Source organism: Passer montanus, unplaced genomic scaffold (assembly GCF_014805655.1).
Source record: "Passer montanus isolate IOZ18808 unplaced genomic scaffold, ASM1480565v1 scaffold55, whole genome shotgun sequence".
Lineage (NCBI taxonomy): Eukaryota > Metazoa > Chordata > Aves > Passeriformes > Passeridae > Passer > Passer montanus.
In genome coordinates, this window is record NW_024370485.1 from 446,884 (window position 1) to 462,988 (window position 16,105).

The following is a 16,105-nucleotide window of genomic DNA, read 5'->3' on the forward strand; positions in this document are numbered from 1 at the left end:
ATCAATTTCAACTGAAATAGCCTTCTAATTGGGATACCAGAAATTAATTCAGTTTCACTTCAAGCTGGAACTTGACAAATAAGAGAATTTACGTCCTATACCTTTCCTTGGCTAATATCCACCTAATTTCAATGTGTTCAAACATGCCTCAGATAGACACAGCCTCATAAGCTTCAAATTGTGTGAAAATGTCATCTAAAAGCAAGCAGATTAATTGAAGATTTTAGCCTGGCTGCTAATAAGTATCTAAGAAACCTACCATGCTATTGCAAAACAAGTCAAAATTTAGGTCCACGTGGACAAGCTTATCTCCCCCAGTAAATATTTATACAAAGATATCTGTTCAGAACGTACAAGATCATAATAAATGTTTCTTTGGGGACATAAATTTCTAAAACTTGATTAGAAGTGGAGGCCATGAAGCACAATTGCCGCCTCCAATGATTATGACAAATCCTCCCTGCAAATGCCCTCTGAAAAGCAGTTTAATTAGTTGTCACATTTAATATACTACTATTAGACACTACTGAGGGGCAAAAGAAAGTTCCACAGGTACTCTGAGCAAGTTAGCTTTTGGCTTCAAGTTAAAAACTAGACTGAGATTTTAGGTCATATTCCTCGTAGTACCAGAAAAAGGCAAACAGAAATGTGCCCTTGATCTTTGCTTACTGGCCATGGGAAGGCAGCCAAACAACACAATCTGTGTGTTTACCCTTGACAGAACAGGGGTATTACTTGCCCTGGACGTGTGTACAACAGCCCTCAAAACTCCCTCTTGTCTGTGCCACTGGAGGACACTAAAGCACAGATCTCTTCCTTGTGTTAACAGGAAAGGACTTCAGTGAGGAGAGGGATGGAAGGACAGCCACAGGGTACCTGCAGAGCTGTGGTCTGAATGGGAGCAGTGAGTGCTGTCAGTGCTGGGTTCTGTACTGCAGCCATAACAGGATTGCCGTCTGTCTTCAGGGTTGTCAAGACCAGGGAATCCGTTTTTATGATCTGAGGCTGGACGAGAACCTAGGTTGAAAAGAGTTACAGGTGAAGAGGAGTGCAGGCACGTAGTTCCCTGCTGATCTCAGTAGCCAGAGGTAAGCACTGACAGAGTTGTAATAGCTTTACAACTCAGTGGTTGGCAAAAGAACAAGGTGAGTATTTCTTTGACTCGTACCCTGCGTCACCTGGATGCTTTCCATCAGCCCCAATGCAAACTGAGCAGGAGACAGTGTGAACAGCACTGGATAGAGTGGGCAGAGGAACCACTGGACAGTGGCTTTTAAACCAGTCACCAGAAGTAAACAAGTATATAAAAACACAAAAGAGCTGATGGAAAAGCTGCTTTCCCCTCTCCACTTACACCTATAATTAGCTCTCTACATTAGCTGTCTGAGTATTCAGTCTAACACAGCTAGGACAGTCTGCCTTGGCAAACACCCGTAGTAGCTTCTCCCTGCAATTTCACTGAAAGGATCTGTACCTTTAACATCAAGCAGATCAAAATCCATTCTAAGTTATTTTACTCTTATTTCTTTCAAATACCTTGTTGACTGTCTGAGAACACCAGAGATGGCATAGTACAACTGAACCATAGCAACTTTGTCATACTGAGCCTCATAGACAAACATTTTTCTTTAATGCAAAGATGCACAAGAGTGGAAAAAAAATCAAATGGCATTGTAACAGTAAAATATTAAAAAAAAGACAGAAGAATTAAAAGAACACATTCCAGGTATCAACCAGGCCTTATAACATGTGGTAGAGGTGATGATGTGCAAAGAAGTAGGCAAAAGTCAAAGAAAGCCTGTTCAAGAAAGTTTCCAACTGGGTTTGGCAGTACCAAGTTCAAAAATCATTTCAGACTGCATTTAGTTACTGTTTTACTGAAAACAGTTGCTGAGCATTGGCTGGAAGTCACATCACATCTCACAACAGGGACTCTCACACATGACCTGCTTGAAGTAAAATGCTTCTGGGACAGAGGCTGGCTAGAACCTCTCAGGTTTCTAAACCTCTCGGGTTAAGAAACATTTGTGCAGAAGCAATCCCAGCCACGATCGCCAGCCCTACAGCTTCACCACTTCTCCCCAGGCAAGCCAGGGGACCAGACCCACGAAAGCACTTTCTTGTTCTGCTGGATCCCCCCATCATTCCACACTTTTACTTACTGGGACCTGCTGAACCTGTGGAGCAGCAACAGTCTGGACCGTGGCTGGCGTTAAGGTCTGGATGGTGCCGTTGGCAGCCTGCGTCAGCACCCGCGGGGCCTGCACCGTCTGCACCTGCTGCTGGATCGCCACCGGCTGCACCTGCGAGGACGTCACCAGGCTCTGCACCTGAGGCTGGAGAACTGAAAAGCAGGAGAGATGTCAGAAATGGTCAAGAGACACACATCTCCCTCCTGGAGCCTGGAAATGCTCTTAGCATCGCTCCTCTTCTTCCCACTGCTTCTTAGTAGGCAGCAATCATCTAGCACATCCCACATGCTGGGAAACTTCCAGCTGCTTTGGTGCCTTCTGCAAGAGGGCACTGCACCTAGACTAGCAGCTTTCCAGGGGGCACCTAAGAGAAAATAGAGCCAAAACCCTTTAGTCTGATAGCACAGGACTGTTTCAATGGCATTACACAGGACATCCAACCTGCACCTTCCCACTCCCCCTGGTCTTGGTGGACCTTAGGATCCTATCTGTCATGTAAAAAATCAAAACCTACTGAAGAGGATCAAGTCATCCAGCATTCACAAAGAAGATTGCCAAATATTCCTACAGGTGTCTCTGCTCAGCACAAGTACTGAGCTCCAGAGTTTGGTAGATAAAATGTGCCTTCATTCCAGACTGCTGTGTGGGACAGACTAGATCTGCCCAGTGTACCCACCAGTGGGAGGACAGGGTTGCCAACAATGATGCTTCAAGACATCTTTTCTCAAGCCTCCCAAGAGCCATAGGGCAGAAGGCCAGGCCAGAGGAGAATAGCAAGACAATTATGGTAAGAGATGGCACAAAAACACAAAGATCTCATTCCTGACAATTTCTCATGCTCCCCAACTCCAAAGCCACGCAGGTAGGAGAAGGGACACCCCACAGGCAGCATCACAAGAAAAGCACCATCAGGCTTGTCACGGCTGATGATGCACTTGGAATTTGAACACTGACACCATTTACTGCAAGTGCACCAAGCACATCCACAGCCCGGCCATCCTGGAATCTCACGTGCACCGGGCACACCGGTACCCTGAGCACTCCAAGCACTACCTTGGAAGCTTGTGGCAGCATTCTGGTAGATGACTGGCTGCTGGATAATCCTGGTCTGGGGAGCAGAGCTGAACGTCGGCGCGATCATGACGGCCTGCTGCTGGAGCTGCGGCTGCACCGAGGGCCGCGGCTGCAGGACGGGCGCCGAGCGCGGAGGGGCCGGAGGCGTCGTCTGCGCCGCCTTCACCGGCGCGCTCGGCAGCTGCGGCGAGGCCGGGGCAGGCGGGAAGGTCTGGAGCTGCACCTGGCTGTAGGGCCGCTGCAACGGCGGCTCCAGGGTGCCGCTGCTGCCGCCGCTGCCGCCCTGGAAGGTGCTGCACAAGGGATCCGAAAACAGGTCTGGGAAGTCTCCTGCCTGGTTACTGACAAACTGCAGCATCTCTGGAAAACAGAAGGAAATTTGTTCAACGTTGCTTCGTCACCTGCATACTTTGACGCCTGCCATTTACATCGTGGAATTATGGTGTGTGCGCACAGAAGGGAGCTCTGGGTCCCTCGAAACCTTCAGAGAACATCACACCAATGCAACACCTCCAGAGAGAGACCAGGACGTGGCCAGCAGCAAAGCACTGCTGCTGCTGTTCAGGGCAAAAAGTAATACCTTCCCACAACCTTTTTCCAGAAAACAAGACCCAAGCACAGACTAGAACCTAAAGCCATCTCCAATATATATCTAAAATATTAGTCTTGTTCCATCACTCCTTCAGTCTAACCCTTGCAGAAGGAAGAAACAAGCACCTCCACAATTCCAGCACCAACCATTCTCCTACCCAACATTTGGGAGCTTTCAAGTCCCCTATCTGTACTGCCCCACAGAGAATCTGGAAAAGGAAGAGACAGGATAAGAATTCATCTTATCTCTCTTGTACTTACCAGCATAACAAAAATTGGAGAAAAACCATGAAAGGAAACATCACTTTATAAAACTGTACCAGGATAAGTCCATGCATGTGTTTGAAACATCAGAATAACTTTTCCTGTTGGTTTTATGCCTGCAATCACCGCACAACAGGTTTTCACCATCCCACCTTCTCCAGGATTTTATGAACCCACACCAAGAAGCTCCTACTGCAATACAAAAGGCCTTCCCCCCCTGGAGGTGAACATTTCACAACCAAGAGATCATTGCTCATAAGCAGAGCTTCCTCTTCTCTCCATCTAATCCAATTTAATATCTTAAGACGTATGAATGCTTTCCCTGATCTGTGTGCAGGCAGTGGCATGAGGAATCAGACATTTTTCCCCACCCCAGGACTTGCCCCTTCTGCACTGGCTCTTCCATGGTTTTCTGAAAGTCCTATTTATTTTTTTCTAGAAACAGGAAAAGAGGGGACCCACAAACCTAAGAGAGATTATAACAAAATAATAAATATGGGTTTAGGAAGCAAAAAATAGGTCCTGGCGTAAGGAGCCCTTTGCCACATTTTTTCCTGTAGATCAGAAATCTTTCTCATTCACAAACCCCAAAGGATGTCACTGCTGTGATTTATGAAGTAGGTTTGAAGCAGTAAACTTTTGACAAGAAGTTTCCATGGATTATGTCCCAGCAATAAGAGGGCTATTAATTTGCTCAGCTCTCTGAAATGCCACCCACACCTTATCCAATTAATTCGTCTGACACTCCTTTGTCAGAGCAAAGGGATGAATCCTCCTCCAAGCCTCTTGCTCCCTCAACACACATTTCAACATATTTCTGTGAACTACTACTGTTCCCTTTGGATAGCAATCCCTCCACACCCTGACACACACTTAAGCACTGGCCATGACCACTGCTCTCAAGAACTGGAGTTTTTTGGAGGGAGAGGTGTCCCCCTGGCCTGCTCAGAAGCTGACACTAAGTGGGGACACACAGCTCCCCCAGCACGAGGCAGCAGCCACCCTCGGGGACCAGCTGGACCAAACCCTTGTCTCCACTCTTCACTAGAGGAAGGAAAGATTTAGTTTTTCTAATACACTGCCTTAACTGGCTTTCACAAAACACTAGCAGAACAAAGAGGGCTGTTTCAAGATCAACATCTACATGGATATTAAACAGCTCTTCACTTTCCAACTGACTTCAGCTAAGACCATCCCAAATAACCCTCACCATGATAAAGCTGATAATTCAGACTAGTTCCTGAACTCTGCATTTGATAGTATTGCTATTTCACTGTCAGACAGCACCACTGCAAGTAGGGAATAAACATAAACCAGATGAGGTTTGCTCTGGAAGAGTAAGTAGAACAGCATAAGAACAAAATTTCAAACACTGTGTTTTAAAGAATGTTGCATTCAATGCAGCAGATTTAACAGATTATTTAAAAAACCACTCCTGCTCTCACAAGTTAAATCACATCTTTATGAGAGACTTAACTTTGACTAAATGCAAAAAGTCTACAGCTTAATTTTTAAGAAGTAAGAGTGCCAGAAAGTCTGGCAGTCTTAATTAAAACCCACCTCTCTTAAAGGGCTCAAGAGCTTTCCTAAAAAAACACACAAAAAATTAACAGCAAGAGAAACAGCCAACACCCAAAATCTAAATCTCTGCTTTTTAAGACACCTTCACCTACCCAGAAATCAGAATATCTACACTGACTGTGAGAAACCTCAGGTGCTTCTGGAGCCATCAGTGACAAACCCGGTGTCACCAGAGCACCTGCACCCTCTGTGCCAGAGAAGTATTTAGGTCTCAGGCCCAAAAGCAGAGTGACCTTACTGCAGAAAAAAATCCCAGCCCAACCCAAGGCTAAAGAATGTCAACAAGGTATTACAAAACCAAAACAGCCCACCAAGGGCTTCTGCCGCTTTCAGCAGCCTGAATACCTGGCAGAAAGGCAAGGGCTGGGCTCCAGCAGCAGCTCCGCTCTCCAGCACAGAGGCTGCTCCTCCTCACGCTCCTGGAGCTGCTGTGCTCCCAGAGACAGAAAGCAGCAGAGACCCAACCTCCACAGAAACAGCCTCCCTGTCCTGAAGCCTGATGTGCCTGCACCTCCCACGGCTCCAGCCCGGAGCCCAGCAGTGCCCTGCCAGCAGAAGATGCCCACGGCTGCTGGAGCAGCTGGTGCCGGGGCAAGAGGCAGAGCCTTTGGGCTCAGCACTGGGGCCACTCCTGTGCCCTGTCTGGAATTGTGAACCCAGCGAGCACTGACATCCCAGAGCACATCTGCCACAAAAAAAATCAAAATCCACGCAACAGGCAGTGAGGAGCCCCCTCAGCCTGAACAGGAGAGGAACACCCACAAGAGGATTTAAAAACCGAACGAAAATCCATGCAAAATTTCAAACCCTGGGATGAATCCATGCTGATGCACAAAAAAAGCAGGATTGTCACGTATCTTCCCCCTGCCTTCCCCGGGAAAATCCAGCCCTGGAGGTGGGGAGGAAAGTGAAGCTCGTTTTCCTGAGTTACTCATGGCTCTGAATCACACCTCCCAGGGCACACCTCAGTTCAGAGCCATTGCTGGGTTCATCAATTGGTCTCAGTTTCCGTATGGAACCTAAGACCTCATTTCATGGTGCTCCAACAACAGCAAACACCTCCTTCAATGTGCACTATCAAACTTTATGAGCAATAACCAGGCCCATTGCACTGCCATAAGGTACATTCTTCTTTGATAACAAAAGAAAAACAGGAGTACAAATTTTGCCCCAAGCTATGTGGCAAATCAGTATCAATTAGAAACCTAAAAATTCTCCCAGCTGCTAAACAAGGATATTTTGGACACCCCCAAAACTGAGCTCTGTTTGGGATTACAGCCCAGCAGAGCAGTGAGCTCATCTCCACCAGCCTACAGCACAGACCACACCGAGAAGTATCATTTTAAAAGGGGTTTTCAGAAGCTGCTTGGTGTCGCCAAAAATATACATAAAACAGGCGTCACACGCAGGCGCTTCGTCTTGTGCACTTCGGTGGAAAACAGGGGTTTTCTCACAGGTCTGCGCCGTGCCAGCCATGCAGTAAAGTTTTGGGATGACAGGGAAAACGGGAAATTCGAGTACTTAGAGCTGCTCCGATGCAGGAGGGCTTGGAGGCTCGGCCTCCCACGGGCACCAGCGGAGGCACAGCTTCAGCCGTGGCTCAGCACTGCTTCGGAAGGGCCACGAGGAAACACGGGGAAGGCGGGCAGCGCCGCCGGCCCCGCGGGAGCGCGGCGGGAGCGGGACACGGGCAGCGCTGCGCCGGCCCCTCCCGGCCCCGCCACGGGCGGAAGGCTGGGCTCGGACCCCCGCACCCCCCCGCCTTCCCGCGGCCACGGCCTCCGCTCCAGGCGAGCGGCAGCCCCACGGAAGGCGCTCAGGAGCGCTCCCCTGTCAGGGCAGACACGCGTGGCCGCTCGCCAGGCTCCGCTCCCCGGCCTGTGCCCACCCGGGACGGGGATGCCCGCTCCCGTGGGAAGCGCCCCCTCCCTGAGCACCTTACAAGCACGATCCAAGGACCGGCCACCCACCCACGCCTCCTGCCCCAGCCGCCGCGGGGAGACCCGAGCGCTGCCCCCAACCCGCGTGGGGAGCCCACGCGCGCCGCCTCCACCCCACCCCCGCTCCTTCTCGCGGCGCCTACCGTCGATGTCACCCAGGGTGAGCTCGTCGCCCAGCTCAGTCAGGGTGTCCATGCCCTCGGCGGCCAGCTCGCCGCCCTCCATCGCGCAGGGCCCGCCGCCGCCCCGGGCGCTCAAGCGGAGGCTGCTGCCGCTGCCGGCGGGCCCCCCGGGGAACGCGGGCGGGGCGGGGCTGGCGTCCCGGGATGCGCCGGGATGCGCGGCGGAAAGGGCAGCTGCAGGGCGGCGGCGGATGGAGCACGGGGCTCGTGCTTCCCTCCGCAGCGCCCACGGACCCGCAGCTCCTGAGGGGCCAGCCTCGACGCTCTCTGGCGTACACCCGCTCCCACCAGGAATGGGAGCAACAGCAGGATTCTTCTACTTAAAAAAAAAAAAATATATATAATAAAGTCAATTTTATTCAAGAAAAACCAAATGCGCCCATTGCCACCCCCTCCCCTCATTGGAGGGACTTGGCTCTGCTGTTAAAAACCCGCGGCGTTTCCCTTTCCTCAAAGGCTGTGGTGCTGCCAGCCCCGCGCAGAGAACCGGCTCCCTGGGGAAGAGCCTGCTCTGCTGCGAGGCCACCGGCACAGGGAGGAGCCACAGGTGGCTGTGTCCTGGGCCAGCCCCTCGCCTCTGTCCCCACGGCAGCCCAGACGCCCCGCGGAGGGTCGCAGCCCCTCAGGTTGGCTCCTGCTGTCGCCACGTGGCTGTCCCCTGACAAGGGGCTCCGGGGACTCATTTAGAGGATGAGCCCCAAAGAGAAGGGATGGGGCGTGGGCAGCGGGACAGGCTCTCAGCGCCTCAGGGCTGGTTCCCAGCATGTTCAGCATCACTTGCACTACAGGCACCCACGGCCTGCAAAGAGGCTGAGTACCAAAATTCCTCCTGTCCAAAAAGTCACCGGGCATTTGCCTCTGCGGGAATGACCTGACGTGGCCACGAGATGCCATCGGCCAGGAACAGCTGCCATCGGCATGTTCAGCTACGCCTGGACAGTGAAACGCACGCTGCTCGGTGAAACAGCCGCTGGGAAAAGGGAAGGTCTGACCTGGCAGAGGTAGCAGCTGTGCAGAGACCAGGTAGAACCCAGTGGGGGTGCCAATGAGATCACCCGTTGAGCTAAAGGAAAAGCAAACCCGAGAGAAGCAGCATTGCTCATGAGGCTGTTTGGCGTGACACACTCCCCAGCCCACCCGGGCTGGAGGAGGCACCTTCAGCGTGGGGTGTGCTGCAGTGAGGAGGGATCCCTGGGCTCCACCAGAGGCCTGTCCCCCACACCCTGCTTCCCCACAGGCAGCAACACCCTGACCAGGGGATGGCCCCAGTGCTGTCCTGTCTGTGCTTCACCTCTGTGGAAGGGGTATCCCACTTTAGCCCTTTGGGCCAGCCCACCAGCAACCTCCACTGAACAAAAACGAAAGGCAACAAAACAAAACCCACAGCACAAATGGAAAGGGAATGGCCAGGCACCGGCCCAAAGCTGCCAAAAAGGGAGCAAGCCACTCTGTGTCCGGTGGTGTCACCCCCACTGCAAGGCACAAGTCCCAGCGTGCTACAGCTCCGACTGCGAGCGGGAGATGCGTGGGCCCTTGCGGATCTCCTTCCGCTTCTCTTCCTTCTTCCTCCTCTTCTCCTCATCCCGCAGCGCCTTCTGAAAGGTGTCAGCACTGGGGAAAAACTGTGGGTTGACAGCAAGGGGTCAGCATTGGGGAGCATCCAAAGGCGCAACCCCTCCAAGCCCACCAAAGCCAAGGTACAAGCCTCGCACAGGGAGTGCAGAGCACAGATGCAGCACGAGGCAAACAGAGTCTCACCTACGAGGCAGGTGCCACAGAAGGGAAGAGAGGGCACCAGGTGCCCAAAGTACAGCACAGACGGGGAATTCAGTGTTTGTGTTTCAGCCATGATTATTCAGTGATAGGGGCTTTTGGCCATTTCCCACAAGCCACCCATTCCATTCCCCAGCCCCTGGAGCTGTGACACGGATGGGGAAGCCCATGAGACAAGCTGGCAGCATTGCCATCTTACCTCAGACTGGTCCGTTTTAAAGGGATTGCGGTAATCAGGCGATTTCTCACTGATTCCCAGCTCCTGAGCCATCTGCAGAGCAAAGGGGAGACCTCACTGGGGAGTGGTGCCTCCCACTCCCATCCCCCAGCTGTGTGACCGGGGTCACCTACTCTCCCACCAGTCCCATCTATGCTTTGTGCTCTTTCCCCATCCCTCAGCTCAAGGACAGCCCCCAGACACGGGGAGGCCCTGCCTTCCTTCTCCCCCAAACCCTCAGCTCCCCCAGCCCAGCAGCAGAGGGACGAGGAGCCGTACCAGCCGCAGGACCTGGGAGTGGGGTCCCTGCTCGAACACACCCGTCAGGTTGCAGAAGCCGATGCCCCAGCGGATGAGGCTGTTCCAGTTGGAGTTGCGGTCGAAGTAGTGGTGCACAATCTTGGGGAAGCGCAGCACGACGTCCCCGAAGAAGGCAGTGTTCTCCACCACGTGGGAGTACGCTGTGGGGACAGCCACCAGCTCCATCAGCGCAGGCTGAGGGCAAACCAACAGGCTCCCCAGAATGAACTGGTCAGAGAGGCAGCAACAGCGTCCCCAACAGTCAGGGAGCAGCCCAGGTCTGGTCTGGATACATGGGTTTTGTACCTACCCCAGCACTGATCCCAGGAAGAGTGTCTGTGGTGCACCAGAGCACCAGAAAAAGGAGGCGGGTAAAAAGCAGAGAGGACCTACCATCCTTTATCTTCTCATCCTGAGGGAAGGGCCCATCAGGAGGCACATCAGCAGCGATGAGCACAGCACGGGAGTCCTCCAACACCTGCCAGAGTCCTTGGTTACTGCTTTGTCCTGCCAGCCCTGCCCAGCACCCTGGAGGTGCTGCCACAGCTGCCCCACTTTGAAACCCCATGGCATCCTCCCTTCAGGTCCTAAGGCTCACCTGCCACACACTCCAGAGAAGCCCCCAACCCTTCCCATTTCTGCCCACCCGTGTGGGCTCAGAGAGCAGCCTGCACTGTGGCTTACTTTGAAGAGTCCCTTGAGCATGATGTCAATGATTTTGTACTGCTGATTGACGTCATTGAGCTCAATCAAGTTCTTCAGAGCATTCATCTGGTCCTTGCGCTTCACCTCAAACAGCTTCTTATCTGCACCACAGTCAAGGGCACTGTCAACACTCTCCCACCACAGTGCTGCTCTCCCCCCTCCACCGGGTCCCTGGCACCATCCCAGGCCCCCCACGAGGTGTCTGAGGGGCAGCACCTGTGCCAGGATGGAACAGAGATTTCCAGTGAACCCTTTGCCCAAACACCCCAGCAGGGCCCTTAACAATGCTGAGAGCTTGTGGGGAGCTCTCTGCTTGTCAGCCCACGCTCTGACTGATGGGCTGGAGGAACACAAACTGCCACCCTCCCCATGGGTCTCCCCATACTCATGTTTTTGTACTTTGCCTCTTCACCAAGGGATGCTGCTGTGTGCTAAGAAGGGCTTGCATTAGCCCATCATCTCTTCATGGGCAAAAAGTGCCTGTGGCACAGAGCAGACCAAGTGCCACACGCCCAGGAGTCCTCTTCCACCATCCCAGCTGGTGACCCCAAAGCACTGAGATGTGCAGGCATACTCTGCCTTCTGGCTGGCCATGCCACTTCCAAGAGCAGACTGGGAAATGTGCTCAGTGCCCAGCACAATGAAACAGAAAGAACAGCAGGCATCACTGCCATTTCTGCTCCTGCACCAAGCCAGGCACTTGGTTAGCAAACCCAGGAGCTTGGCTAAAACCATCTACAGAAAGACAAAGCAGCAACTTCCCAGTGCTTCTGGATCCTCTCTTTTCCACTTCCTTGTGCCCCTCTCCATGGTCTCTGACCCCTTCCCTGGGCATGTGCTCCCTCCAGCCTCTGCAGCCATTAGAGCATAAGTGGTTATGAGGGGCAGGTTGCAGAGGATACAGATTTCCAAGCCAGAGTCTACTCTCTGTTTCTCCAGGTCTGTGAAGCTGCCCTGGGACAGCAGCAAGGCCAGCAGAAAGGGACAGATGATGAGAAAATCCATGTTGGCCACTGCAGCCTGGAAGAAAAAAGACCAATAAAACCAATGATCAGTGAGGAGACTTACCAAAAGGAGAAGTCACACAAGCCACGTGGGACCGATGGCACCCTGCCCTTGGCACCAGGGGCCTTGCCCATCTCCCCCTTGTCCCCATGAGGGGTCTGAGGGATACAGTGGCCAGAGCAGAGCCACATGGTGATGCTGCAGCCAGCCTGCTCTCTCCTGCAAGTGAAGGCCTGGTGTCCCTCTTCTCTCTACCTGCCTGCACTGCCAGCCCCAGGCATCTGACCCAGCAGAAAATTTAAGTCCTACCCCTTCTTCCAAAAATAACAGCTAGGTTTTTGCCAGGTTTGTGAGGCAGAGCAGCCCAACAGCCACAACCGCAGGTCTGGAAGGAAGAGAGGGATCACTGAGGGGTTGAAGTCCATCTGTCCTTCAAGTCCCAGTGCAACCAGTTCAGCGAGCTCCCCTCACCACTTGGGTATTGGTACCTGGACCCTTTCCCTCACTACAAGCTGGGTGCCACCTGCACGTCCCACACCAAAAAACAACAGTTGGGTGACCTGGTGGTAACTTCCCCTCCCTCCAAACAAGTCCCTTCCCAGGCAGCGTCTGAGGCTTTGTAGGGATGCTCTTGGGCAGAGCTGCTCCTGACCACAAATGTCCCTCAGATAAAATCAACGGCTGGAGGAAAAGGTCCTTGAGAATGAGGATCCTCTTGGACAGTCTATACCTGGAAAAGGAGAGCAATAGCTCAGTCCCCAGGCAGCAGAACTCAGGCTGGACTGTCCTCAGGCACAAGGTTTCCATGGAGCTGAGCACAGGCCACTGGCAATTACAGCAGCAACAGCTCCTTCAGAGGCATCACCTGAGCCACCTCCTGCTCCCGAAGGAAAGGCAGATGTGTAAGGCCACCAGAGCTGACCTCACCCTGTGACCCACTGCCCTCTCGAGTCTGAGTTTGCCTGCCCAGCCAAACTTGTCTCTGTAATGCCCCAACACTGAAACAAAACCAAATCCCTTCTTGTTGCTTTTCTTTTTTTAAACAAATACAATTTCTTCAACTCCAAGCCCATGAAAGAGGCAAAGCAGGCAGCACCAGCAGTTCTCCCAGCCCTGCAAGGATCAGCAGCAGCTCCCACCATGCACCTCCTGCAGAGACCAAGCCAAGCATCTTCTCACCCCTGGCAAAGGCAGGGGAGCAGTGTCAGACAAACATGAGAAACCCTCTGAAATATTTTGCTGCTGTGCTTTGTAAAAGGCTACACCCCTGGTAAGGAACAGACCAGAGTAAAAACCAGCATTATTGAAGACAGGGCTGCCCCTGGAGTGGGCTCAGCAACACGCCCCATGTTTCTGACAGTGTGGAGCCAGGGCAGCAGCACAAATCCCCATGCCAGGTTTGGGGTCTGTCCCCTCTTCCCACTGTGGTGTGAGGCTTAAGCCATATTCTAGCCATCCTGAATGACACAAAGCACACCAACAAGCCAAGGCTGTAAAGTAAATTCTCCAGCCCAGACAAACAGATGTTCTGTTGGACCTGCCAGCCTGGTCAGCTTCCAAGAGACAGCTTCACCCTGCCAAAAACCATGACCCAAGGACCCAGGGCCTGGCTCAGTGAGGTGGTGCAGGTCTCCCCTCTGCAGAGCCCCACAGCTGCTCAATACCTCCCAAGATCTCAGGGAGGAGGAAGTGCAGCAATGCAAAAGCACAAAGAGTGACTGCCCTGGGACCAGGCTCCTGTTGGCCCCTCGGATCAGACATGAGGATTAGGCTGGCTATTTGCCATGCTCATGGAGAACTGGAAAGAGAAACTGGAGGTAGCCAGTGGCCTCCAGACTAGGCTGGAAGGCAAAGAGCAGAAACCCTGCCCACAACAGGTCTGCCATGCTGCCTGTGGCAGTCCAGCATGCCTGGTTAGGACAGGGCTGCAGTATCCCCCATTTCCAACACTGGAGCTGGGTGGCCAGAGGATGTTCCACAGGTGCAACAAGGGGGAGCTGAGCTGCAAAAAGCCCCGTTCCAGGCAGCAGCAGAGCAAAGCACAGCTCTCAGCCGGAGCAGCTGCAGGCCAGGCAGCTGCTGCAGCACAGCCTGCCTGGCTGCTTCCGAGTCCCACAACAGTGATGGGCTTCTTCAGAGACAGCAGCAGATGCTGGGGTAGGGATGGCCAGTGTTTGCAATGCAAATGTATTCAGATCCTCTGACACCAGCCCTAAAGACTGTTCCCTGGGACAAGGTCAGAAGTAGAGGGCTGGAGAACCACACCACACTGGAAGCCCATCACCTTTTGATCTGATCTGCTGGCACTCATTCTCACATCAGAGCTGTTTATTTGCCATTGTCCATCAGGGCTGAAAAGCTGGTGAAAATGAAGCAGGGCCCAGCTTGTTTCTCTCACCCACAGGGAACTTGGGGCCGCTGATGCCATGTGGGACCACCTCAGATTTATTTCCTTTCTCTGCCCTGGCAACTTCACCCCATTCTAACAGCAGAGGACATTAATTCCTCTCCAGGCCACACTATGTAACAGCAGAGATGCCAAAGCTCCTTGCAGATGTTCCTCCATGCTTTCCCCACAAACTCTCTCTCATGTCTTCACACCTGCTGAGGGATGAGATGAGACACAAACACTGCAGAGCTGCTCCTCTCTTCCCTCCCTGCTCCTCCCTGAATTGATTTCTGCCAGAGACAGCTCTGCCTGGTGCTCCCAGAGCAGTCCAGGGAGCCAGGGCCTGGCCTGATGCTACAGATGGAAAGGAGTTTCCACCAACATTGCCTTGCAGCCCTGGCCACCTGGCTGTTTCAGCAGCAAGCCCACCAGTCTGTCTCACTGTCTACCAACCTCTTAATTTAGATGTGTTTTGCCAAAGACATGACAACAGATGCCATGTAATAGATGGTTAGTACTTCCCATTAAAATGTTTTCAATTACTTTATAAATTTTCCTGCAGGAGCTCCATCTGAACCAAGCATCCCTGAGATTTATTCACTTAATGAGCTTGCAAGGCAGAGCCACGCTGCAACGCTTTGGTTCCCAGGAGAAACTTTTGCATTACCCCCCCACTACCGCTCTGCAGGCACTGAAATGTAGGGGGAAAAGCACCATCCTTCACCAGGAGCATGCTGTGGCAAAACAAGGAATGAAAACTCCCTGCCCCACGAACCCATTCCAGAGGTGCTCCTCCAACAACTAGATGAAGATTAATCTTTTGTTACAGGTGAACCAAAAGCTTCAGAAGTGAAACACCTCTGCTCAGACTCCTCTAGGAGGACATATCTATATGGGGCTTACAGGACCAGCTGCTTCAGAGGAAACAGGACTGGCCATTTACACCTGCTCGTCTCCAAAGTCTCCCAACCACCAAGCCCAGAAGCTCGCATACCACACGGTTTGGCAGCCCCGATTTCCTGCTGTGATTTCCAGCAGGAACGGCTCCGTTCCAGCCCACCCTCGCGTCTCCGTCGTGCCGGAGGGGTTCAAGCAGCACCCTGCGGAGCTCGGGCGGCCGCCGGCACAGCAGAGGAGGATTCTCCCGCCAGCTCCGCTGAAAGAAAAGGCAGTCACACGGGGACGGTGGGAAGGGGACCAGCCGAGCCTACCCCGGCCGCGCTGCGGGAAGCCCACCGGAGCCGTGTCCAGCGGACGCAGCGGGCGGCACAGGGGGACGCGAACCCTCGGGGCACGGCAGCTGCCCGCAGCCGCGGCGCCCCGCTCCTGCCGCGGCCCCAGCGCGGGGCGAGCGGGCGGCGACGGCAGGCAGAGCCCGTCGGGCACAGCTCTTCCACCCAGGCTCCGGGAAGGTGTCCCGGGGCCGCACTGCCCGCCCCGCTCATCGGCCACCCCGGCTGCCCCTCCCGGGTGTCGCTCGGGGAGCACCGGCCACCTCCGCCCCATCCCCCGGTGTCCCCGGAGCGGCCCCAGGGCTGCTCCCGCCACTCCCTCCTGCCGCTCCCCCCCGGCCCCGCTGGAACTCGCGGGGCGGGGATGGCTCCCGGGCCGGTCCCCACCTGCCGGGTGCCGCTGCCGGTGCCGGGGCCGGCGCTCACGCCCGCCGCGCTGCCATGCTGCCGCTGCCGCCGCTGCCGCCGCCGCTCCGCCCCGCCGTGTCACTTCCTGAGCCCCCGCCCCGCCCCGGCACCGCACCGGCGGGCACTGCCGGGGTCTGCAGGCAACAGGACAGCGGGGGCTGTAGTCGAAGGGGTCACTCGTGACCTGGAAGAAGCCTCCTCATCCCTATGGGACACGTAGCGTGTCTGCTCCTCCCGGGATCCTGGCTGAGC

General features: G+C 54.0%; 2 protein-coding genes across 4 annotated transcripts in view; both read right to left on the reverse strand.

Moving 5' to 3' along the window:
• Positions 1 to 7,867, reverse strand: part of SREBF2 (sterol regulatory element binding transcription factor 2) — a 24,788-nt gene extending 16,921 nt beyond the window's left edge. The window contains exons 1-4 of the mRNA XM_039725338.1: positions 7,786 to 7,867; positions 3,246 to 3,626; positions 2,163 to 2,344; positions 877 to 1,017 (exon numbers count right to left, since the gene is read on the reverse strand). Coding sequence (XP_039581272.1) covers positions 877 to 1,017; positions 2,163 to 2,344; positions 3,246 to 3,626; positions 7,786 to 7,867 — 786 coding nt within the window. The remainder of the gene's footprint in view (positions 1 to 876; positions 1,018 to 2,162; positions 2,345 to 3,245; positions 3,627 to 7,785) is intronic.
• Positions 7,868 to 8,161: 294 nt separating this feature from the next.
• On the reverse strand, positions 8,162 to 15,923 carry CCDC134 (coiled-coil domain containing 134). Of its 3 annotated transcripts, XM_039725238.1 has the most exons (8): positions 15,833 to 15,888; positions 15,208 to 15,369; positions 11,722 to 11,839; positions 10,799 to 10,920; positions 10,508 to 10,592; positions 10,094 to 10,275; positions 9,797 to 9,868; positions 8,162 to 9,446 (listed from the first exon to the last, which is right to left on the reverse strand). In XM_039725238.1, the coding sequence occupies exons 3-8, from the start codon at positions 11,822 to 11,824 to the stop codon at positions 9,321 to 9,323; spliced, it is 690 nt and encodes a 229-aa protein (XP_039581172.1). In that variant the 5' UTR covers positions 11,825 to 11,839; positions 15,208 to 15,369; positions 15,833 to 15,888; the 3' UTR covers positions 8,162 to 9,320. The 3 variants fall into 3 exon arrangements, with proteins under 3 accessions (XP_039581172.1, XP_039581170.1, XP_039581171.1); XM_039725236.1 differs by lacking the exon at positions 15,208 to 15,369 and having other exon boundaries at positions 15,833 to 15,923; XM_039725237.1 differs by lacking the exons at positions 15,208 to 15,369; positions 15,833 to 15,888 and adding an exon at positions 12,875 to 14,377.
• Between the last annotated feature and the right edge of the window lie 182 nt (positions 15,924 to 16,105).